Source organism: Gallus gallus, chromosome 18, assembly GCF_016699485.2.
Source record: "Gallus gallus isolate bGalGal1 chromosome 18, bGalGal1.mat.broiler.GRCg7b, whole genome shotgun sequence".
NCBI classification, from domain to species: domain Eukaryota; kingdom Metazoa; phylum Chordata; class Aves; order Galliformes; family Phasianidae; genus Gallus; species Gallus gallus.
Genome location: NC_052549.1, coordinates 6,959,478 through 6,976,477, shown reverse-complemented (window position 1 = coordinate 6,976,477; position 17,000 = coordinate 6,959,478). Strand labels below are relative to the sequence as shown.

Genomic DNA, 17,000 nt, shown 5'->3' with positions numbered 1-17,000 from the left:
CTACATCATACCATAGCCATGGCATCGTTTATCCTTTCTTCTTGTGAAAACACAAATATTCCTTGCAAATACCCAGCTGAGATTAGCAAACTCTCAAGCACAGTGCTGTCCGGCCCAGAGAAAGGACAAGATCATCTTTTGCATAATCCTTGCTTAGGGCTAATGTTTTCCAAGTCACTGAAGGGGAAGAACCTTTAACATTTTCAGCTCAGGATGCCAGACATGATTTCCCTTCCCACACAGTTTTACAAATTTGCATTCAGTTTCATTTGAAAAGGGAAAAAAAAAAAAAAAAAAAAAAAAAAAGTTGTTCCCACTCTAACAGTCAATTTGCAAACAGACATTCTGGCCACAAATAAATGCAATTGCAGCAAAGTGATTTCCTGCAAAAGCCAGAAGGAGAATTAACCCATCAAGTGTCAGGCAATTTTCACAGGCAATTAAGCAATTTTAATACTATAGGAAATCAAATCTGATTACCTAATTGAATGAAGTTGGCTCCAGGCATTTTTCCTAAGACCATCTTTCCCAGCTCCTCACTCCACCTACCCCTCGATCCTTAACGGTATATGAGACTCATTTATGGTTTCAGACTGAGCCTTAGCAATACTTTTAATAACAAACAACATCGGTTTATTAACGGGTTATGGAGTTAGAATAGCAGAGCTCAGCTCTTCACTCGTACCCACAGCCCTCCCCAAAGCCCACGTACCACTGCACACAGCTCAGCCTCTCCTCTTATTAAAGTCATTGTCCAGCACAGCGGTCACTGTTGCTCTCATGGTTAAAATAAACTATTCAGTCAGAATATATTTGCCTTTTTTCTTCTGGTTCTGCATTAATTTGTATCCACGTTGTACCTTCTCATTTCTGAGCTGCAACACCAGGGTCAGTAGGGGGAGCTCGCCCTTCATTTGTCACAGTGTTGGGTTTTTAAGTCAAGTATCAAAGTGGAGGGACTATTGAAAAGACAACAGAAATCTTAAAATAGAAAGCACTGATCAAACCAAATTAGATCCTGCTAAACAGACCAAGAGCCTGGTCCTGCAAACACGTCTGGCTGCAGAACCTAGCAGCCTTTCAAGCACATTAGAGATAATAGTTCCACTCAAACCTTCAAGTATTATCAGTGCCGAAAATATTTACTGGAATGGTACAATAAATTCAGTACAGCGAAAACAGTCATTGCTGAGCAAACAGTAATGGATCCCATGCTGGTCCTGCTGAAATCAATGGGAATTCAGGCTGAGGGTGATGTTCTGGCTGCTCTCAGCATCCCTGCACAGTGCCACTTCAGACACTGCTCTGGCTTTGACACAGCTGCTAGGTGAGAGGGTATGGGCGTTATTTGATGCCAATTGCTCTCCAGACTAATGCAGTTATTAGAAATAAAGTCATGCAGTGAGCAGATAGCAAAGGCAGCTTCAGCGGTAGTAAAACCGTCATATTCTGATACTCCAGTGAAACTCCTGCAAAGCTTTAAATTTGATGGCAAGCCCGTCCCTGGCTCTGCAGAGCCTAATTGCATGGGGAAAATAGCCTAGACGGTAGGGGCTTCACTCAAACGGTGAGGCAAAGTGCTTTAATCCACAAAGGACAAGCAAAAAGAAGCAAAGCTTGCCATAAATAGAACACACTCCTGCCTGGATAGTATTCCACCCCAGAGACACAGCAGGAGTGAGCTCCTCCAGTACGCCTCTGCCCCTAACACTGACACCTCCATTTGGAACAGTTCTCTCCATCACTTCTGGATGTGTCTGCTGCTAGTGAGACTCCTCAGCACATCCTTCCCCAGGGTTCCTGCTATTTGGCAGCTGAAGATTGTTTCTTCCACCTGAGAGTCCCAGCAGCTGCTGTAGAGGTACATGACTCACACGTCATGTGGTTTATCCAGCTCAGGAGCACTGAGGAGAAGGCCAGGCCAGGTGTCCACTTGTAAAGCACCACAACACCTGGCATTCTTACCACGCACGACAGAACAGTGCCCTGGTTTACGCAGAAGAGCGGCCAAGCTGCAGTTTTTGGACACAGGGCTTGAGGTTTCTCCTTGCAGTAAGAGTTGCTACCACTCAGTTACAGAGCAGACACCGAACAATCTGATGTTTGGATATTTTTTCAGGGTCCAACATTTAGCTTATGGCTAAGATCAATACCTGGATCTGAAAGGGATTCGAATCTATTCTAGATGCTTCAAGCATGATGTTTTAAACACCAATTCAAATCAAACTGGACTACCAAAAAAGCCTTAACTCTATTTTGCAAAAAGGTTCTTCAGTGAACTATTAAGTCAAGTACGTGTGAGATTGCTTAATCTGAAGTCTCATAAATGAGAAGTATGGTTATGAGAAGAGGATAGTAAAGTTTGATTTTAGACATCCGGCTTCAAGCACTAAGAATAACACAGCTTCATCCTCCATCACTGAAAAAAAACACTGATTTATAGTAGCATCTAATTTTGCTCTATTAATCTGATTACCCCAAGCAATTGCAATAGGCTGAGAAGAATCATAGTCATACTCTGCTGCTGCCAAGACTAATTGCTTTTGTTTGATAACAAGTCTGCTGCTATTGCTGGGATATAGCTGCACTGAAAAGCAAGAGGTAGAAGCTTCCCATCCTGAAAGGCAGGAATACCTTTTTTCAACTTTAACATGACCAGTTTGTTTTTAAGTAAAGCGTAACTGGTAACTATAGACCAATGAAACTTGCTCATACTGCAAGGTGAGCAATAGAGCCAGATCTTAAGAGATGCTGTGAAAGCACACGTAACAATGTCTTATCAGAAATAGATGCAACTGCTCCTGCAAATATATGCACTTGGCACTGACACTGAGTGCTGACAAAGCTAATGGTGTGCTAAGACAGCTCCATGTGATGCTGCAGAATTGGAAGATTTCTCTGTATCTGTTCGCACATACGCATTAATAGCCATCAGGCATATCATAACATGCTCCATATGAGAGCTTTAAGGCACTCACAAACTGTGAGAACAAAATATTTCAGAGTGTTTGATTCAGCCATGTTTTTGAAAGGCTATACCTTAGGACATGAATGTGTGACCCATTCCCACGAGATGAGCAGGCATGGAGGTCTGATAACTCACACTGTTCACCTCACAGTAAATGAAATGCAGATGCCTGCTCCTTCACTGAGAGTAACACCCACTGGCTCCTATTTACTGCAAACAAGGGCACTTCTATTACAGAACAGATGTGCTCCTGGTTCACACCTCTCCCCTACTGCATTTGAGCACATCTTTAGACTGTGAATTACAGAGGATTAACAGATGCACAGAGCTTGTGTATTCCTTAAACCTAGAACCTGGTTTGCTTTTAGAAAAGGACAATGTCTAGTGCAGGCTATAGAGTTTATACATCAGTGCATTGACTTTCCTTCAGGGCTTTCCAGTGCCTCCTGTCAAATACATCAACATCACCTTGGAAGGTGCCTCCATGCACATGGACTATGAGCAACTTCTCGCTGTAATTTCACATAATTATACAATATCCTCTGTTGCCATAAACATTAATTAACATGGCTATGGTGCCACATTCTTGCATTATTATGGCTTCATAATAGTTTCATTGTAGCAGACTCTCCAGAGGACTCTCCCGCAATCAGGCTGCAGTTGCTGTGACATTTGCTTTGTCCCTGAAGTGAAGCCTGGGGGCTGTGACGGCGTTCTGGCACTTCACTAAGGACATACCAGGTGTCTGAGAAAGGACAGGCTGAATTATTTTGCTATGGGAAGCTGGAAGACATAAAACAACTGAAGTCTCTTTGCTGTTTGCTGCACTGTCCTTTGGCAATGCTATAAATGCACAGTAGTGTCTGTGTCTTCTGTGCAAAGGAGATGGTTTGATCTAACTGGTCTCTGCCTTCCAGGCTCCTTATCATGCCTAGCCTATAATTAACTCTTAATTCCAATACAAGCACCTCAGTAGTCTGAAAACAGGAAGCAACTACACCTTGTGGATAAGAAAAGCACAATAGTCTTAAATTTGCCAGTAGAGAAATTAATGCTCAAGGGATCCCTAACTTCGTTAGGTAAATCAACAGCAGAACCAGAAATCTGGGAGCATCAGACTTGGGTGCTGCCTGCCAACCACAAGGCTACTCCTGCTGTTTTATTCCTGCTATGTTTTGCTTTAAACTACATCACATTTGCTTTGAAAAATTAACAGTAAACCAACACAGAAGCATCTGTGCGTGTAGGAACTCTAACACTGCTCACCAGTGATGCATGAATTGCTCAAGAAGCAAAAATATACTGGCTCTGTTCCCAGAGTTGCCCTACTGTCACTACAAATAATCACAGTCAAGAGAGAAGCAGCAGCCAGTCCAGCCGTGCTGCTTTCTGCCGCATAAACATCAGCCAGTCTCAGATAAGGCATAATTGCACTGCTACACCAAGCAGCAAACCAGCCACACCACGAGTGACGTGGCCAGGAACGCTCAGCTCTCACTGAAGGGGTCACCCAGGAATACTCACAAACACAGAGCTCAGAAACACACACTCAGCTTTGGGGTTTTATTTTTTAATTCTTAAAAGACAGAAAAAAGAAAGCCAATAAGGACTGCCAGGCATTGTAACTGCTTCTGCCTGTATTAAGCAGGAAAGCATACTGCTGCTCCCCCACAGATGTATTGGCTTTGATCATTACATTTCCTGCAACCAGAGAAACATTGGTAGCACTGAAGCGGGTTATTTTTAAGAAACATGCACATACCTTTGATAGCAAAAACTCCATGGCAGAAGTCCTTAAAATTGATTCTTCCCAAATCATTTGGGTCCAAGTACTTTGCCAGCTTTTCCACCTAAAAGAAAAGATTACAAAAATATGCATTGATATTGGTGAACCACCTTCTGTCCAACCGGTCTATAACTTCCGTAGAAGACCGCTGGCAGAAGAATAACTGCAGTGTTTGCTCGAATCATTCAAACCACTCTGCAAGCAGAAATCAGGTCTTACATTGGATAATCTGTGCCAAGAATGCTCTGACCAAAGTTTTTACACGTGGGTCACATCAGTACTCTTCCACATGGACCTGGAGAGTTTAACAGGGGGTGGATCTGTGACCTCACCTGTCATATGTAGAGAACAGTGCTAATAGGCCTGCTCCCCTTGGGGCCCTCGTTGCCTATATAGTTTATGAGTTAAAACCTTTCTGAGCTTCACTCCATCTTTATCAAAAGTTACAGGGGAAGGAGAGGATGTGCCCTGCAGATAACGCAGCAATGTGTGCACACGATGCCTCTTTCTTCCTTCAGATTCTCTCCGTGTTTCTAAATTCTCTATGTGCTAAGAAATGCTTTGATTAGCCAAAGGTATCATTTAAGACAAGCAAATCTACAGCTAACAAAGGTGTTGGGACAGCGAGATGCAATTCCCCATAACACAACAGCTCATGCTCTCTCTGCAGGACATTTCCTGCCCCTCCTCAAGTCCCAGCAGCACTGCAGAAGATCCCCCCCCAGCTCTGCTACCTGGTGCTCTTCATCCACCCCACACCCCTGCTGGCTGCTGTGCGTGGGACAGAACAGTGATACTGTCAAACAGATAGCAGGCAATGAAAACCAGTGCAGGCACGGTCACTATCAGAAACCAATGTTACAAAAACATCAGCAATTGGACAATTGTTTTACAATAACAACATATAACCCATAGTAGACTTGCAGAATCCAAATAAAGCAACAGGGAACAATCCTGGTGGCTTTGCTTGCTCAGGATGAAGGCTGGATACCACCACTGACACAGCAGTAAATTAACTGTACAGAGGATGGCAGGTGTGGAAGATAAAAGAGTACATTCCCTCCAAGTCTGTGCCTGAGACATTTTATTCTAGCCAGGAGGGCTGAACCACAAGATATCCCAGATGAGCAACTTTGATCTCCATTCAGACACAGATCTTTGACATCATCCTCTCCACCCATAAATTCTGTCATGATGTTTTATTCTGGATCGTCAAAAAGATTCATGTTTTACATTCAAAGAGCCATGAGACCTTCCTTCCCACCAATCTCCCAGCTAATTCAGACTGCCTGCTCTCAATTTGGAGGCGCCCAGTGGAAAGCCCAGACTCGTGCCCTGTGAGGCCTGGCTCCTCTCTGGATGGGGCAAGAGGGATTCTCCCACAGATATCTCATTTTGTATACCCACAAAATACAGCTCAATATACAATACAGGCAGACAAAACATCAGGCAGAATCCATGTATAACAAAGACCTGGCACAGTTTCCTGCAGATACAGACATTCGGGCTGCAGGTCCTGTCCTGTAACCACAAACATACCTGTCCTACTGAACACCTTGCTTATCCCTCAAGAGACAACGTGCACACAGGATTCCTGCAGTTCCCATCAGCAGCAAAAGCTTCCAGAACATGGGCACTTCACCAGAAACTGTAGTGTGGGTTTAATGCATACAAGACCAGCTGGAAATCCTTCCTGAATCCAATTAAACAGATATAGGCTCACTACTGGAAAGCAGGGTTACCATTATCCTGCTCACCTCCACAAACTGCATAAACGTCACAGAAAGATGAAGCAGCAGCAGAAGTTCCTCTCTTCAGACTATTTCTGGATGCATTGAAAGCAGCATAATCACACCAGCCACTGAAGCTGGCAGCAGCAAGATTTTAGAGCTGAAAATCTTCCTGAGCACCACACACAGCAGATGTGTCAGCTGGTGTTACAGCCCCATCCCAGGGACGTGGGTGGGGACCTCAGGGTGGCCACTAGCTGAGCATCCATCCCCTCACAGACAGCAGCAGAATCTGATCAGACACCTGTCCTCTGGGCTACAGACCAGCCGTAACTCTCTCTGACAAATGGCAAGCACCCATTGTAGCTATGGTAAGTAAATAGCATTTCAGATGCTTGCAGGGTTACTCTGGAACATCCTATTTCCTGCAGGTCTCTTGCTAACAGGCAACAAATTGTGTTTTGGGTTTTAATACAGATTCCTGCAGGCAGCTGGGAAGCCTCTGTACATTTTAATATTGTGCCATAGCACAGCGGTGTCACTGGGTGCTCCCAGCAAGCCTGGTATGCCAGATACATTTCTGAAAGCTGATCCAGTGATACTAATCCACCAGTTTCTCAGCCACATACAATTACATTTTTTAATCAAATGAAAGGAGGTTCTATATGTCCAGATGTGTTTGTTATGGAGGAGCAGAGAACATATTCATTTTTAGGTCTGAGCACTGTCTTAGCTGTAAATGAAATTATCACCTGAGCAAAGTGCTTCAGTCTCCAGTCTCCCCCAAATCCAATTTGGCAGGTTTTCAATTAGATTTTGTAATGCAAATAAGTGACATCAGTTCAGGGGAGATGAAGAACTTACAAAACAGCCTATGGAATCAATGCCAGTGCTGCTCACATCTTCAGCCAGCACAAACCAACACAGCACAGGTCGTGGACATGAGTATTTTCATCAGCTAGGATTATATTTAGGTAGATAGTTGCATACAGTTAGAGCACTAATGCACACACATGCACAGTACATTAACCCCTGTGTAGCTGTGCAGCTTTGAGACCCCAGTGCACTTGATCATGCACGTTTAACAGCTGTTTTCTAACCATCTTATCTGCAGCACCTACAAGGGACCATCAGACAGGGCTCCTTGGTGGGGCCAGAACAAAAGCAAAAGCCACTACTTGGTTTAAGCAGCACTTTCTAGTTAATTCCAGACTGAAGGCATTAAAATTAAGCATTTTCAAACTGTGGCCAAATAAGCAACACCATCACAGCTACCTCTAAATCTTCTCCGCTGTCCATATTGTGTCAACCATCCTTCTGTTCCACTTTGTAGAAAAATAATGTCCTATTCTTCTCAGAAGGGGTTGGCTCCCAGCAATTAATCAGAACTTACAGCACTAATTTATCGCCCTGAGAAGTGTTAAGAGCTTGTCAGTCCAACAGCCGGGCTGCAACACATGAAAACCTTTCTTTGCAATCAACAGCCCCATGGGCTTACAGATAAGGCACCCTGATAGAAAACAGAAGCAGCAGTGTTTCAGCCCTGGTCGAGGAATGGGACACGTCAGCCCTGGACGCGGTCAGACTCCTGAGCTCCTGCACCTTCAGGCAGTGCTGGGCTCTGCCTCCTGTGCGGATCCCTCTGCAAAGGACAAAGGACTGCAACACCAACTGCTGCCAAAATTCAGTGCTGAAATGACCATGTGATGGCTGCAATGCCTACAGGGAACATGCCATGCACTCCAGAGCTGAGCATGACAGACCACTGAGATGAGCTGGAGCCAGAGCTTTGGGCTGGGAACAGACACACGTCTCTGCACCACAACACAGAGCAATCCCCCACCATGTGGGTCAGCACAAGCAAGGCCTGCATTACAAACTCTTTCAGCATTGTATGAAGAGAAGAATGGGGACAGAAAAAATAAGCTGAAGGCTCAACAGCCTATCCAGCTCTTCTGGCAGCTGCAAGGGTCTCTAATGAGCTCCTCAGTAGACATCCAGTAGTCTCAAAGAGAAGAAATAAATCATTTTCTGCTTTGGGAAACAATTGGAGAAAATCATACCCTTTGTCCCTATTGTTTGGCTTGCGTGGATGAATAGGTGATTATCCTTTCTGTGTAATCAGCCAAAGCATTCGCCTCCTCTCCATTGCATTTCCCAGCTATTCTGAGTGCACTGCAATGTGATGTTTTCCCTGCTGCTTTCTGATACACAAGAGCAGCCTAGGAATGCCTTAAGGGGTCTCTATGATGAAGGAAAAAATCCTTAAGAAAAGGAACAAAGCTCAGAGTGAAGGAGCAGTTTTGTGATCAGCACAGACCATGGCAGAGATGCACATTAATAGTTCAAAAGCTCTGGATGCCACACAGAGGTGAATGGCAAGGTGCTGTGGCACACTCTTTGTAGGTAAGGAACCAGTAAGGGCTGGATTCTCAGCCTTAGGTCTATGAGTAAATGATTTATAACCCAGTTTTACACTGGGACTGAATTTGGCAAGCAGAGTCTCAATAGGAAATCTGCCATACAAAACCATGCCTGGAGAAATGAGAGCAGTAACTGAGTCAAAAAGCTCAACAGGTAGAGAACTATGCTGCTGCAGAACTGCCTACAAGCTATCAAAATCCAACAAAGCTGAGTGCAGACACAGTAGGAGAAGAGGTGAAATCCTGGTGTTGGTGAAGCCAAAGCAGAAACCACAGTCAGGCCAGGGCTCACTCAAAAATTTACCTGCAAGGGTTTTAAATCTGGTATGCGCTGGGTTATTTTTGTGCCTGCAGACACAGTTAGCTGTGCTGTCCCCTGTACTCTCCTTTCATCAAGACTCTCAGATGGCGGTCAGCCACCCAACCCTGAAGTCTGAAGTCTTTGGAAGACCCGGTGTTTGTACTGATTTCAAAGTGTCCTAAAAATTGCAGAGGAAGAAGTGCATTTTTCTTTCAACTCTGTCAAGTCATCGTAACTCACAAGCAGAGCAGAGCAGGCAGGGGCGGTGAGCTTGTCGAGATACCGTCACCTTCTTGATACTTGTGCCATTTGGGTAGGAGAAAACGATTTGACTTTTGGCAGTCACTCAACTCAGCAACTAGGAATTATGTTTGTTGAGTTTCTTCAGCCCAAAGTTTCCTGCTGTGTTAGCTAGAGAGAGCCCCTAACTCTGTGGGGTCAGCTCTGCGCTTACTTGTACCCACAAGAGCCTCATGTATGGGCAGCTGCCAGGCAAGGACCCCTGTTCAGGACTCCTGCCCAGCTCTTGTACTCATGCTGCCAAGGCAGAGAGGCATTATTTTGCAACAAAGACTTTCCTACAAGAACCTCAATCCTGCTGCCATTTCCAGGTAAGAAGCAATTCAGACCTCTACTGACCTCCCCTAATTTTCTTCAAAAACTAGCTAGCATAGAGGAGATTTATTCACACAAAGAAAATCTGTTGGATTTAGCTGTAATTTACTTCTCAGGGACCCCACATTGGCTCGAGCCACTAAAACCCTTCAGCAGGATTCCAGTCACAGCTAGAAGATGCGATTTGAAATAGATAACTCAGCAGCCTGCCTTCATACTGCAGGAGTGTGTGAGCACGTCTCACACTGTAGTGAGAGCAGGGAGCACCTGGGAGCAGCAGGAATGGCAAGACAAGTGCTTGCATGAAAGGTCAGACCGTGCTGCAGCGGTGACATTTGGGCAAGATCTCCTGAAGCAGAAGCATTTGTTCAAAGCCTACAAACACTTCCAGCAAAACAAGATTACATATGTAAATGCTGCAGGGAGGAATTAGAGAGGTTGCCACACAATTTATACAGGGAGCAGCAGAACTGTACTCACTCCAATTTTAACAGACATCAGACTTTAGGGCTTCAGAGTCCTCTCCCGTCAGGGGCTGCTGCACAGGGCTGTTCATTTCACCACCACTCCCAGGGGGCACAGCTCAGGGATGCCACCCGCTCCCCCTCTGCGCAGTGGCTCCCAGTCCTCTGTTACTCTGCCCTGTGCCAGCTGCAGACATGTAGCCTCCAGCAAGTCGCAGCCTTGCATCTTTAAAGACAACTCTAGTTACAGGCTTTGCTGTTTTCTTGCTTATATAAACCCCCAGCATGATGAATCTAGCTAGGAATGAGTTCCATCGAAAGGGCTGCTACTAAAACCAGCCTGCCATATCTGAGCTGCACAGGCAGATAGAACAGAACAGTCTAGGCAGAAGGGATCTACTAACATCATGTCCAACTGACTACTTCAGGGCTAATCAAAAGCTAGGGCACGTTATTAAGGGTATTATCCAAATGCCTCTTGAACACTGACAGGCATGGGGCAGTGGCATCTACCACCTGTCTAAGAAGGCTGTTCCGTGTTTGGCCATCCTCACAGCAAAGAAATTTTTCCCCACTACCTTGTCCAAACCTCCCCTGAGCAATGGGAACACACTGCTATGGAATAACAGCATCTTTACTACTGGTGGGTAGGATTGCTTCTACCCTGGGGCTGATAAATAACAGCAATGCAGACAGTGTCACACTTTGGTTTGCTTTGTAAGTGAAGTCCACACAGACGGAATATGTCTTAAGCACTGCTATGGAAGGGCACAAACAGAAAAGAATATGTAAGTGAAGGAAAAGAAATAACTGTTCACATCTACAGAGAGGAGGACTGTGTTCCGACAAGCTAGGATTTACAGATTCCAAAAGGAATGAGGATTCTCTGTTAAACTCTGGCAACTGTGGGAAGGAGGGTAAGAAGAGTAAAACTATTTTACCTTGCAGTGTAGAGACCATACTGGCACAGTTGTGTTATTAATGTTTTCATAAGAGATGCTGAAAGCCCAGAAAGATTGCAGAGAATAGACATAACATTCAAGGGCTGTGGAAATGCATCATACAACCAGGCTGAGAGTTTTCTCTGTAAAAGCGAGACCAGGAGCTGATTTGTTACTAGGTGTAGGGATTTGTGCAGGCAGGAAATTGCAGGTTGTAAAGGACACTGGTCTAGCAGATGGAAAACAAAGAACCATTAGCTACAAACTAAAAGCTCAAAATTGACACTAGGCACACATTTCTATCAGCATTGTTGTTTACCTATGAGAACTACAAAAAGGAAGTGGTACGCTCCCTCTTATCGGAGACTTTTGGAGAGGACAAGATACACCAACCCTGAAGTTTCCCTTACCCAGTGCAAGCGGGCTGAAAGCTGTGCTGCTGCCATTTCAGGACACCACGCTAGGCAACCTGGTGCTCTCTCTGAACCTGGTCTTCATGCCCATGAAGTATGTGCCCATGTCACAGGGGGAAGCCATGGAGGGCCTGCATTTAGGAACCACAGGTCCAACAAACTGCCTTTGCGCATCAGTACCAGCAGATTGTCTCATAAATAATTCATGCCACTCCAAACAGCACCATGAATTTCCATCAGCTGCAGTCTGATCCCAAAACATGCAGGAACATACATCGCTGCTGCAAACAATGGCTTTGAATTTGTTTTGAATTTTTATTTCAGGCATCAGTCCCTCGGTGCTTTATCAGCAGGCCTCAAGCCTTAAAGTTCACTTGTCAGTAAGTTTTGTGCAAACAGCAACTATTGTTCCTGTTCCTGCTTTATCGTGGAACACCCAATTTACCAGCTAGAAGGAAAATCCTGGGACAGTGTCCTAAATGATGCAAGCAAATTTGCCGAAGCCTTGTCTCAACTTTGAGTAAATCCTAACTTTGCCAAACCCATCATCTATTGTGGCTGTAGTGCAAAAAACTGACTGAATTCAAGGGAGTCCATTCACAGGCTTTCCTGGGTCAAGGATGCAGAATTGCAGCTTCTTCCAAATATGAATCGAGTCCATGGGGCCTTTGTTCAATGAAACAAAAGAATCCACCAGCTATCCAGATGGAGAAAACAACTGTGATGTATGGGGCTGCATTTTGCTGAGCGTGTGAAATGCATCAGTGAATTACAAAGCCACAGAAGAGGTAGCTTCAGAGGCATTGCAGGTGGTTGAGTGTGTTCAGAGGAAACAAGGAAGCTCATAGCATTCATGTGCTGTTAATGCCCTATGTCAGCACTACCTGGGTGACAGATGGGAAATGCAGCTGCACTACAGAAACAGGCGTGGGGAGCACTGCGGGTCTGCAGTGCGCTCACAAAGGTCAGCTTCTGCCCTTCAGAAATGCAAGGACAGCAAGTGACCTGCGTTCACACCTACACCTGGCAGAGATGGGTAGGGGCACTTTCCAACAGTGACAAACAGGATGGAGGGCAATAAAGAGACTCTTCTCAGCTCATGGGAGAGGTGAGGATGGACCCATGGGATGGTTCACTGTCTCCAGGGCGGGGAAGTTTGTGTTTTTAACTGGGGGACTGGCAGTGCTGGGAGGGCGATGGTGCCCAGTGACCATGGAACTGTGGCACGGTCAGACCTGCAGTTTTCCCAGCAGCATGCTATTACCAGTAAGTGACTTCATCTGCTCCTTGGCTTCCATTCTTTAAAATGGCTGTGGTAATACTTAACCACATTAAGGGGGTACTGCAGAGGCAACGGTTCCACAGGCAGCAATGACCCCGGCACCCAGCTGGCCTGTCCAGTATGTTGTTGGGTTTTATACCTGTCTTACCTTCCCACTGTCATCTGCCTTCTCATTTTGCTACACTTCAGACTGGTGCCTGTCATCTGCTAATGCTGGACTCAGCATGCAGCACTGCACTCACCACTTGGGCTGATACAGCACACTGGTATTTACTGGGCAGACCCACTTCATCTTGTTTTCATATTTCATTGAAGAGCACTTTATTATCTTCTGACAGGAAAAGACTGAATCATATGGAACTGCACAGAGAGACCACATTAGAGGTGGATTTATCTAAAACACTTCTAATGAGCTATTAAGTGAACATAATACTCCATGAACCTCAGAGAATGATGTGTGACAGAAACCCAGGCAGCACCAGGAAAATTGATGCTATGACTTCTGTTTTCCTGTTCTGCAAGGAAAGAGGAATCACTTGCAGTCTTTACTACATCTGATGACATAAATCTGATTTGGAATAACAACAAATACAGTTATTGAGATATTATATACTCAGATTTTTGCAGTTAATGTTCTTGAATTCAGATTTTTCTCCACAGCAGAGACCCAGAAGTTATTCTGTGTAAGGGATCTCTTTTCTTGCACCATGCATCCCACTGGCTGGCTGCTCTGCTTACAGAACAATACATTTTATAACACAAAGAATCACTTGTAAGCTTTGAACAAAGTGCACATAAATAGCTCTGACTGTGACAGCACCCAAAGAAGGGACACTGCCCGTTTTATTCATGAGAATGAAAAATACTCTGGAATGGAAAAAGCTTTCTAAGCTTCTTCATAGGACATACCCCAAAGTGACTGCTCACAGGTACAGAATTTGCTTCTCTCCCATCCTTCCTGCAAGCCACAAACCACTGGAAACCTGGTGAGTCTTTCCTCTGCTTTACCTGCTTTTGGATAAGGAGTGCACTGCAGGCAGAGGTAACTGCACCACCTGCTGCTACAGACAATACTGCTACAACACTATTTCTCATGTAGTTTGTCCATACTATTGCAGTGCAGCAGCTGACAATGAGCAGGCACCAGGAGCACAAGACAGCATCTCTACAGACTCTTCCACCATCCATCAGCCCATATGTGAGAAGCTCTCACTCAAAGTTACTTCAGCAGAGCTGATGTGAGCAGGACGCCGTTCGCCTCCTTCCCTCTGATGCTGTGTTGCAAAACAAAATGTTTGGCTGTGCCCACCGAGGGTACAACAGTCTATGGGGAATCCCACACAGTCTGGAATACCATGGGAACAGAGAGCAAGGCTAAAAATATGCCGGAGCCATCTGTTGGCTCTCCAGTGATTTTTTGGTGTTGTTCTGGAAACAAAGAGTTAATGTGCTGAACCCTTCTCCTAAACCCACTGATTCACTCACTTGCTAAAATAAACAGGGCTGCATTAACACCTTCTCCTCCACTTCTACCAGAACTGAAACCACATCTTTCTGAAAAATAAGGCTGTTAGCAAAAGCTGTGACAAGCTGAAATGAATTGTCTCATCCATTAGCACATGTCAAATATAGCACAAAACAGTCTGATCTCAAGAGATGCAGGATGCAGTTGGTCACATGGGTGCAGCAAGCTTTGCCTTTAAACGAGAAGGAAGATGTTTGGGTTGCAGCTGGCTTATCTACAAGTGATGCAGCATGGATTATTATCAGAGAAAAATTTATTCTCCCTCTCCGCATTTGTGGTGTGTGATCATCCCCATCAGAACACAAAGGGAACTTCCACAGAATAACGGTTTTCATGGCCTCCAGTTGTGAGACATCAGCCAAATGGGATCTGCTCCAGTAATAATTATCACTTTAAAGTAAAACTGGGGAGAGAGGTGGGGCAAACAGCACCGAGCCAACGCTTTCTCAGAGCCTTTCTTGCTGACACATCTGCAGTCACACTTCAATTGAGGTGCAATTACATGCAAAGAGCAGGCACAACAACAGAGAGTAGCAGGAGGAGGCTGCACAGGGCAGGGAGAACTGAGCAAGGCTGAGCTATCCCTGCAGGCCACAGCACAAGCCTCACACACCCCGTGTGCCAGCTCCTCTTGCTTATGAGAAGACAGCACCCAATGCCAAAACGAAGCTACAGAAAATAGACCAAACCAGAATCTGAAGCTAATGCCACTGCCACAGGTACTCTCCAGGCTGTGCAAGAGTGATTTGAAGTGAAAGCTTCTCACATACGGGCTGATGAACGGCAGAAGAGTCTGCAGATACATTGGTCTTGTGCTTCCGGTGCCTGCCAGTGTCAGCTGCTGCATCACAGTAGGATGGACAAACTACATGAGAAATATGCAAGTTCAGAACAAGGCCCCTTTCTGTCAGCTGCATTCTGGCACTCTATCAGGAACATGGTCAAGTGCAACCACAGACTCCCAAGACACAGTATCACCCAGTTTTGACAGCAGCATCCTTACAGTTTGGATCTCCAGCCTCAAAGACAGAAAGCAGGTGTTACACTTGGCCTCTTCTCTTGACCATGTGCTTCCATTGTTACTTTCTGTCTCCTGTGCATAAAACTATCCGCACACATGCAGCCAGCACACACTGTTGTGCTTCACACCAAACTTTCAAACAGGAGAGATCGCAGAGCCAGCAGAGGGCTGCCCCACACAGCACAACTGGGGCATCCTCAGTGCTCAGCCCACTCTCCCAAAATCACTTCTGAACCCAGCTGTTAAAGGGAACATGCTTGGCCTTTGGCATGCTCACAGATAGAGAAGATGAAATCTAGGTCATGAGATCTGATCTCAAATGCAAAAGCCTGAGCAGCAGTCCTGAAATTAAACTGAATGAAAGAAATTTCACAGCAAATTAATGCTTTGGCAGAAGTCCCGGGAGGAATGAGTATTGGATGAATCCAGCACAGGGAGACACACATTAGTTAAGATGACAAACATCAGGCTGAAAGGTATGATTAAAGGAACAATCTTCCACTTAGCTGAAGAGAAAGATGCTTAACCTTTCTGAAAAGCGTGGCTAAGAGGAAGCATCCTTCCCCAACAAAACGGAGGAGGAATGTGCAGCAAGTACCACCCAATGGGGGGATAATTACCAAGTATGAGATGAGGCTGACAGGTCTGCTCAGCAGCTGACTGTGCTGACGTCAAGACGAGGGAAGCACAGCTGAGCAGGCAGCGGTGGAGCACAGAGCTAGGACTGCTAATGCCCAGAGGATAACACTGAGCAATGCAATAGCTCAGAAGCCCCCTCATACTTCTCTTTCCCACCTCGTGAGCCATTCCTCCATACAGGAATGCATCATTAAAATGGCAAAGGAGCAAGTTCTCACCATATAAAAATGACACATATCTACACTGTCCTTTGATGTACACTGAGAAAGACATTAGAAGGAATAATCAGCCAGAATTTTTGTATAGATGAAATGCAAAGCCCATTTGCATATAAAATACATATCCTTCTCAGCCTTGGAAGCTGTACAGTGGAGCTCCATGTTACAGTACATCCTACACTCTCCATCCTATGTCTTGTTGATACTACTATTTGCTAATGGTAGTAAAGGACACTGCTACTGTTGTATCAGTATGTCAATTCATTTTCCCACACATTCAGATCATACCAAACAGTCTGACCAAAGCCATTTTGATTTTTTTTAGCTAATACACGTTCTCTGTAGGTATTACCACAGAACACCACCAAATAAGGAAACCCAAACAGTGAAAATAAACTGCTTGGAAACTGAAACCAACTAACCCTTTCATTGTAGGCCCAGAATAGATGTTGTTCACAGTAAATAAGGAAGATTTTCTCCTGAGATGGAACCCCCAAAAAATGAGGTAAGAGAATTGGCCATTAGATCTCCATTTTCATCTCAGGTATAGAACATCACCAATCACTGCCACATGGAGTATAAACAGGAACTACTTAGAAAACTACATAGAGAAGAACTACTACTGGGACCTCTCCCCACTTGAAGGTACAACAGGTAGAGAAAAATATTATTTC

The 17,000-nt window shown here is 45.0% G+C and overlaps 1 protein-coding gene across 4 annotated transcripts in view; it reads right to left on the bottom strand.

The window, feature by feature from the left end:
- RAB11FIP4 (RAB11 family interacting protein 4) overlaps window positions 1-17,000 on the bottom strand; it is a 125,033-nt gene that overhangs the window by 90,439 nt on the left and 17,594 nt on the right. For all 4 annotated transcript variants that reach the window (XM_425379.8, XM_025141761.3, XM_040649766.2 and 1 more), the window contains exon 2: window positions 4,731-4,818. In XM_425379.8, coding sequence (XP_425379.3) covers window positions 4,731-4,818 — 88 coding nt within the window. The remainder of the gene's footprint in view (window positions 1-4,730; window positions 4,819-17,000) is intronic.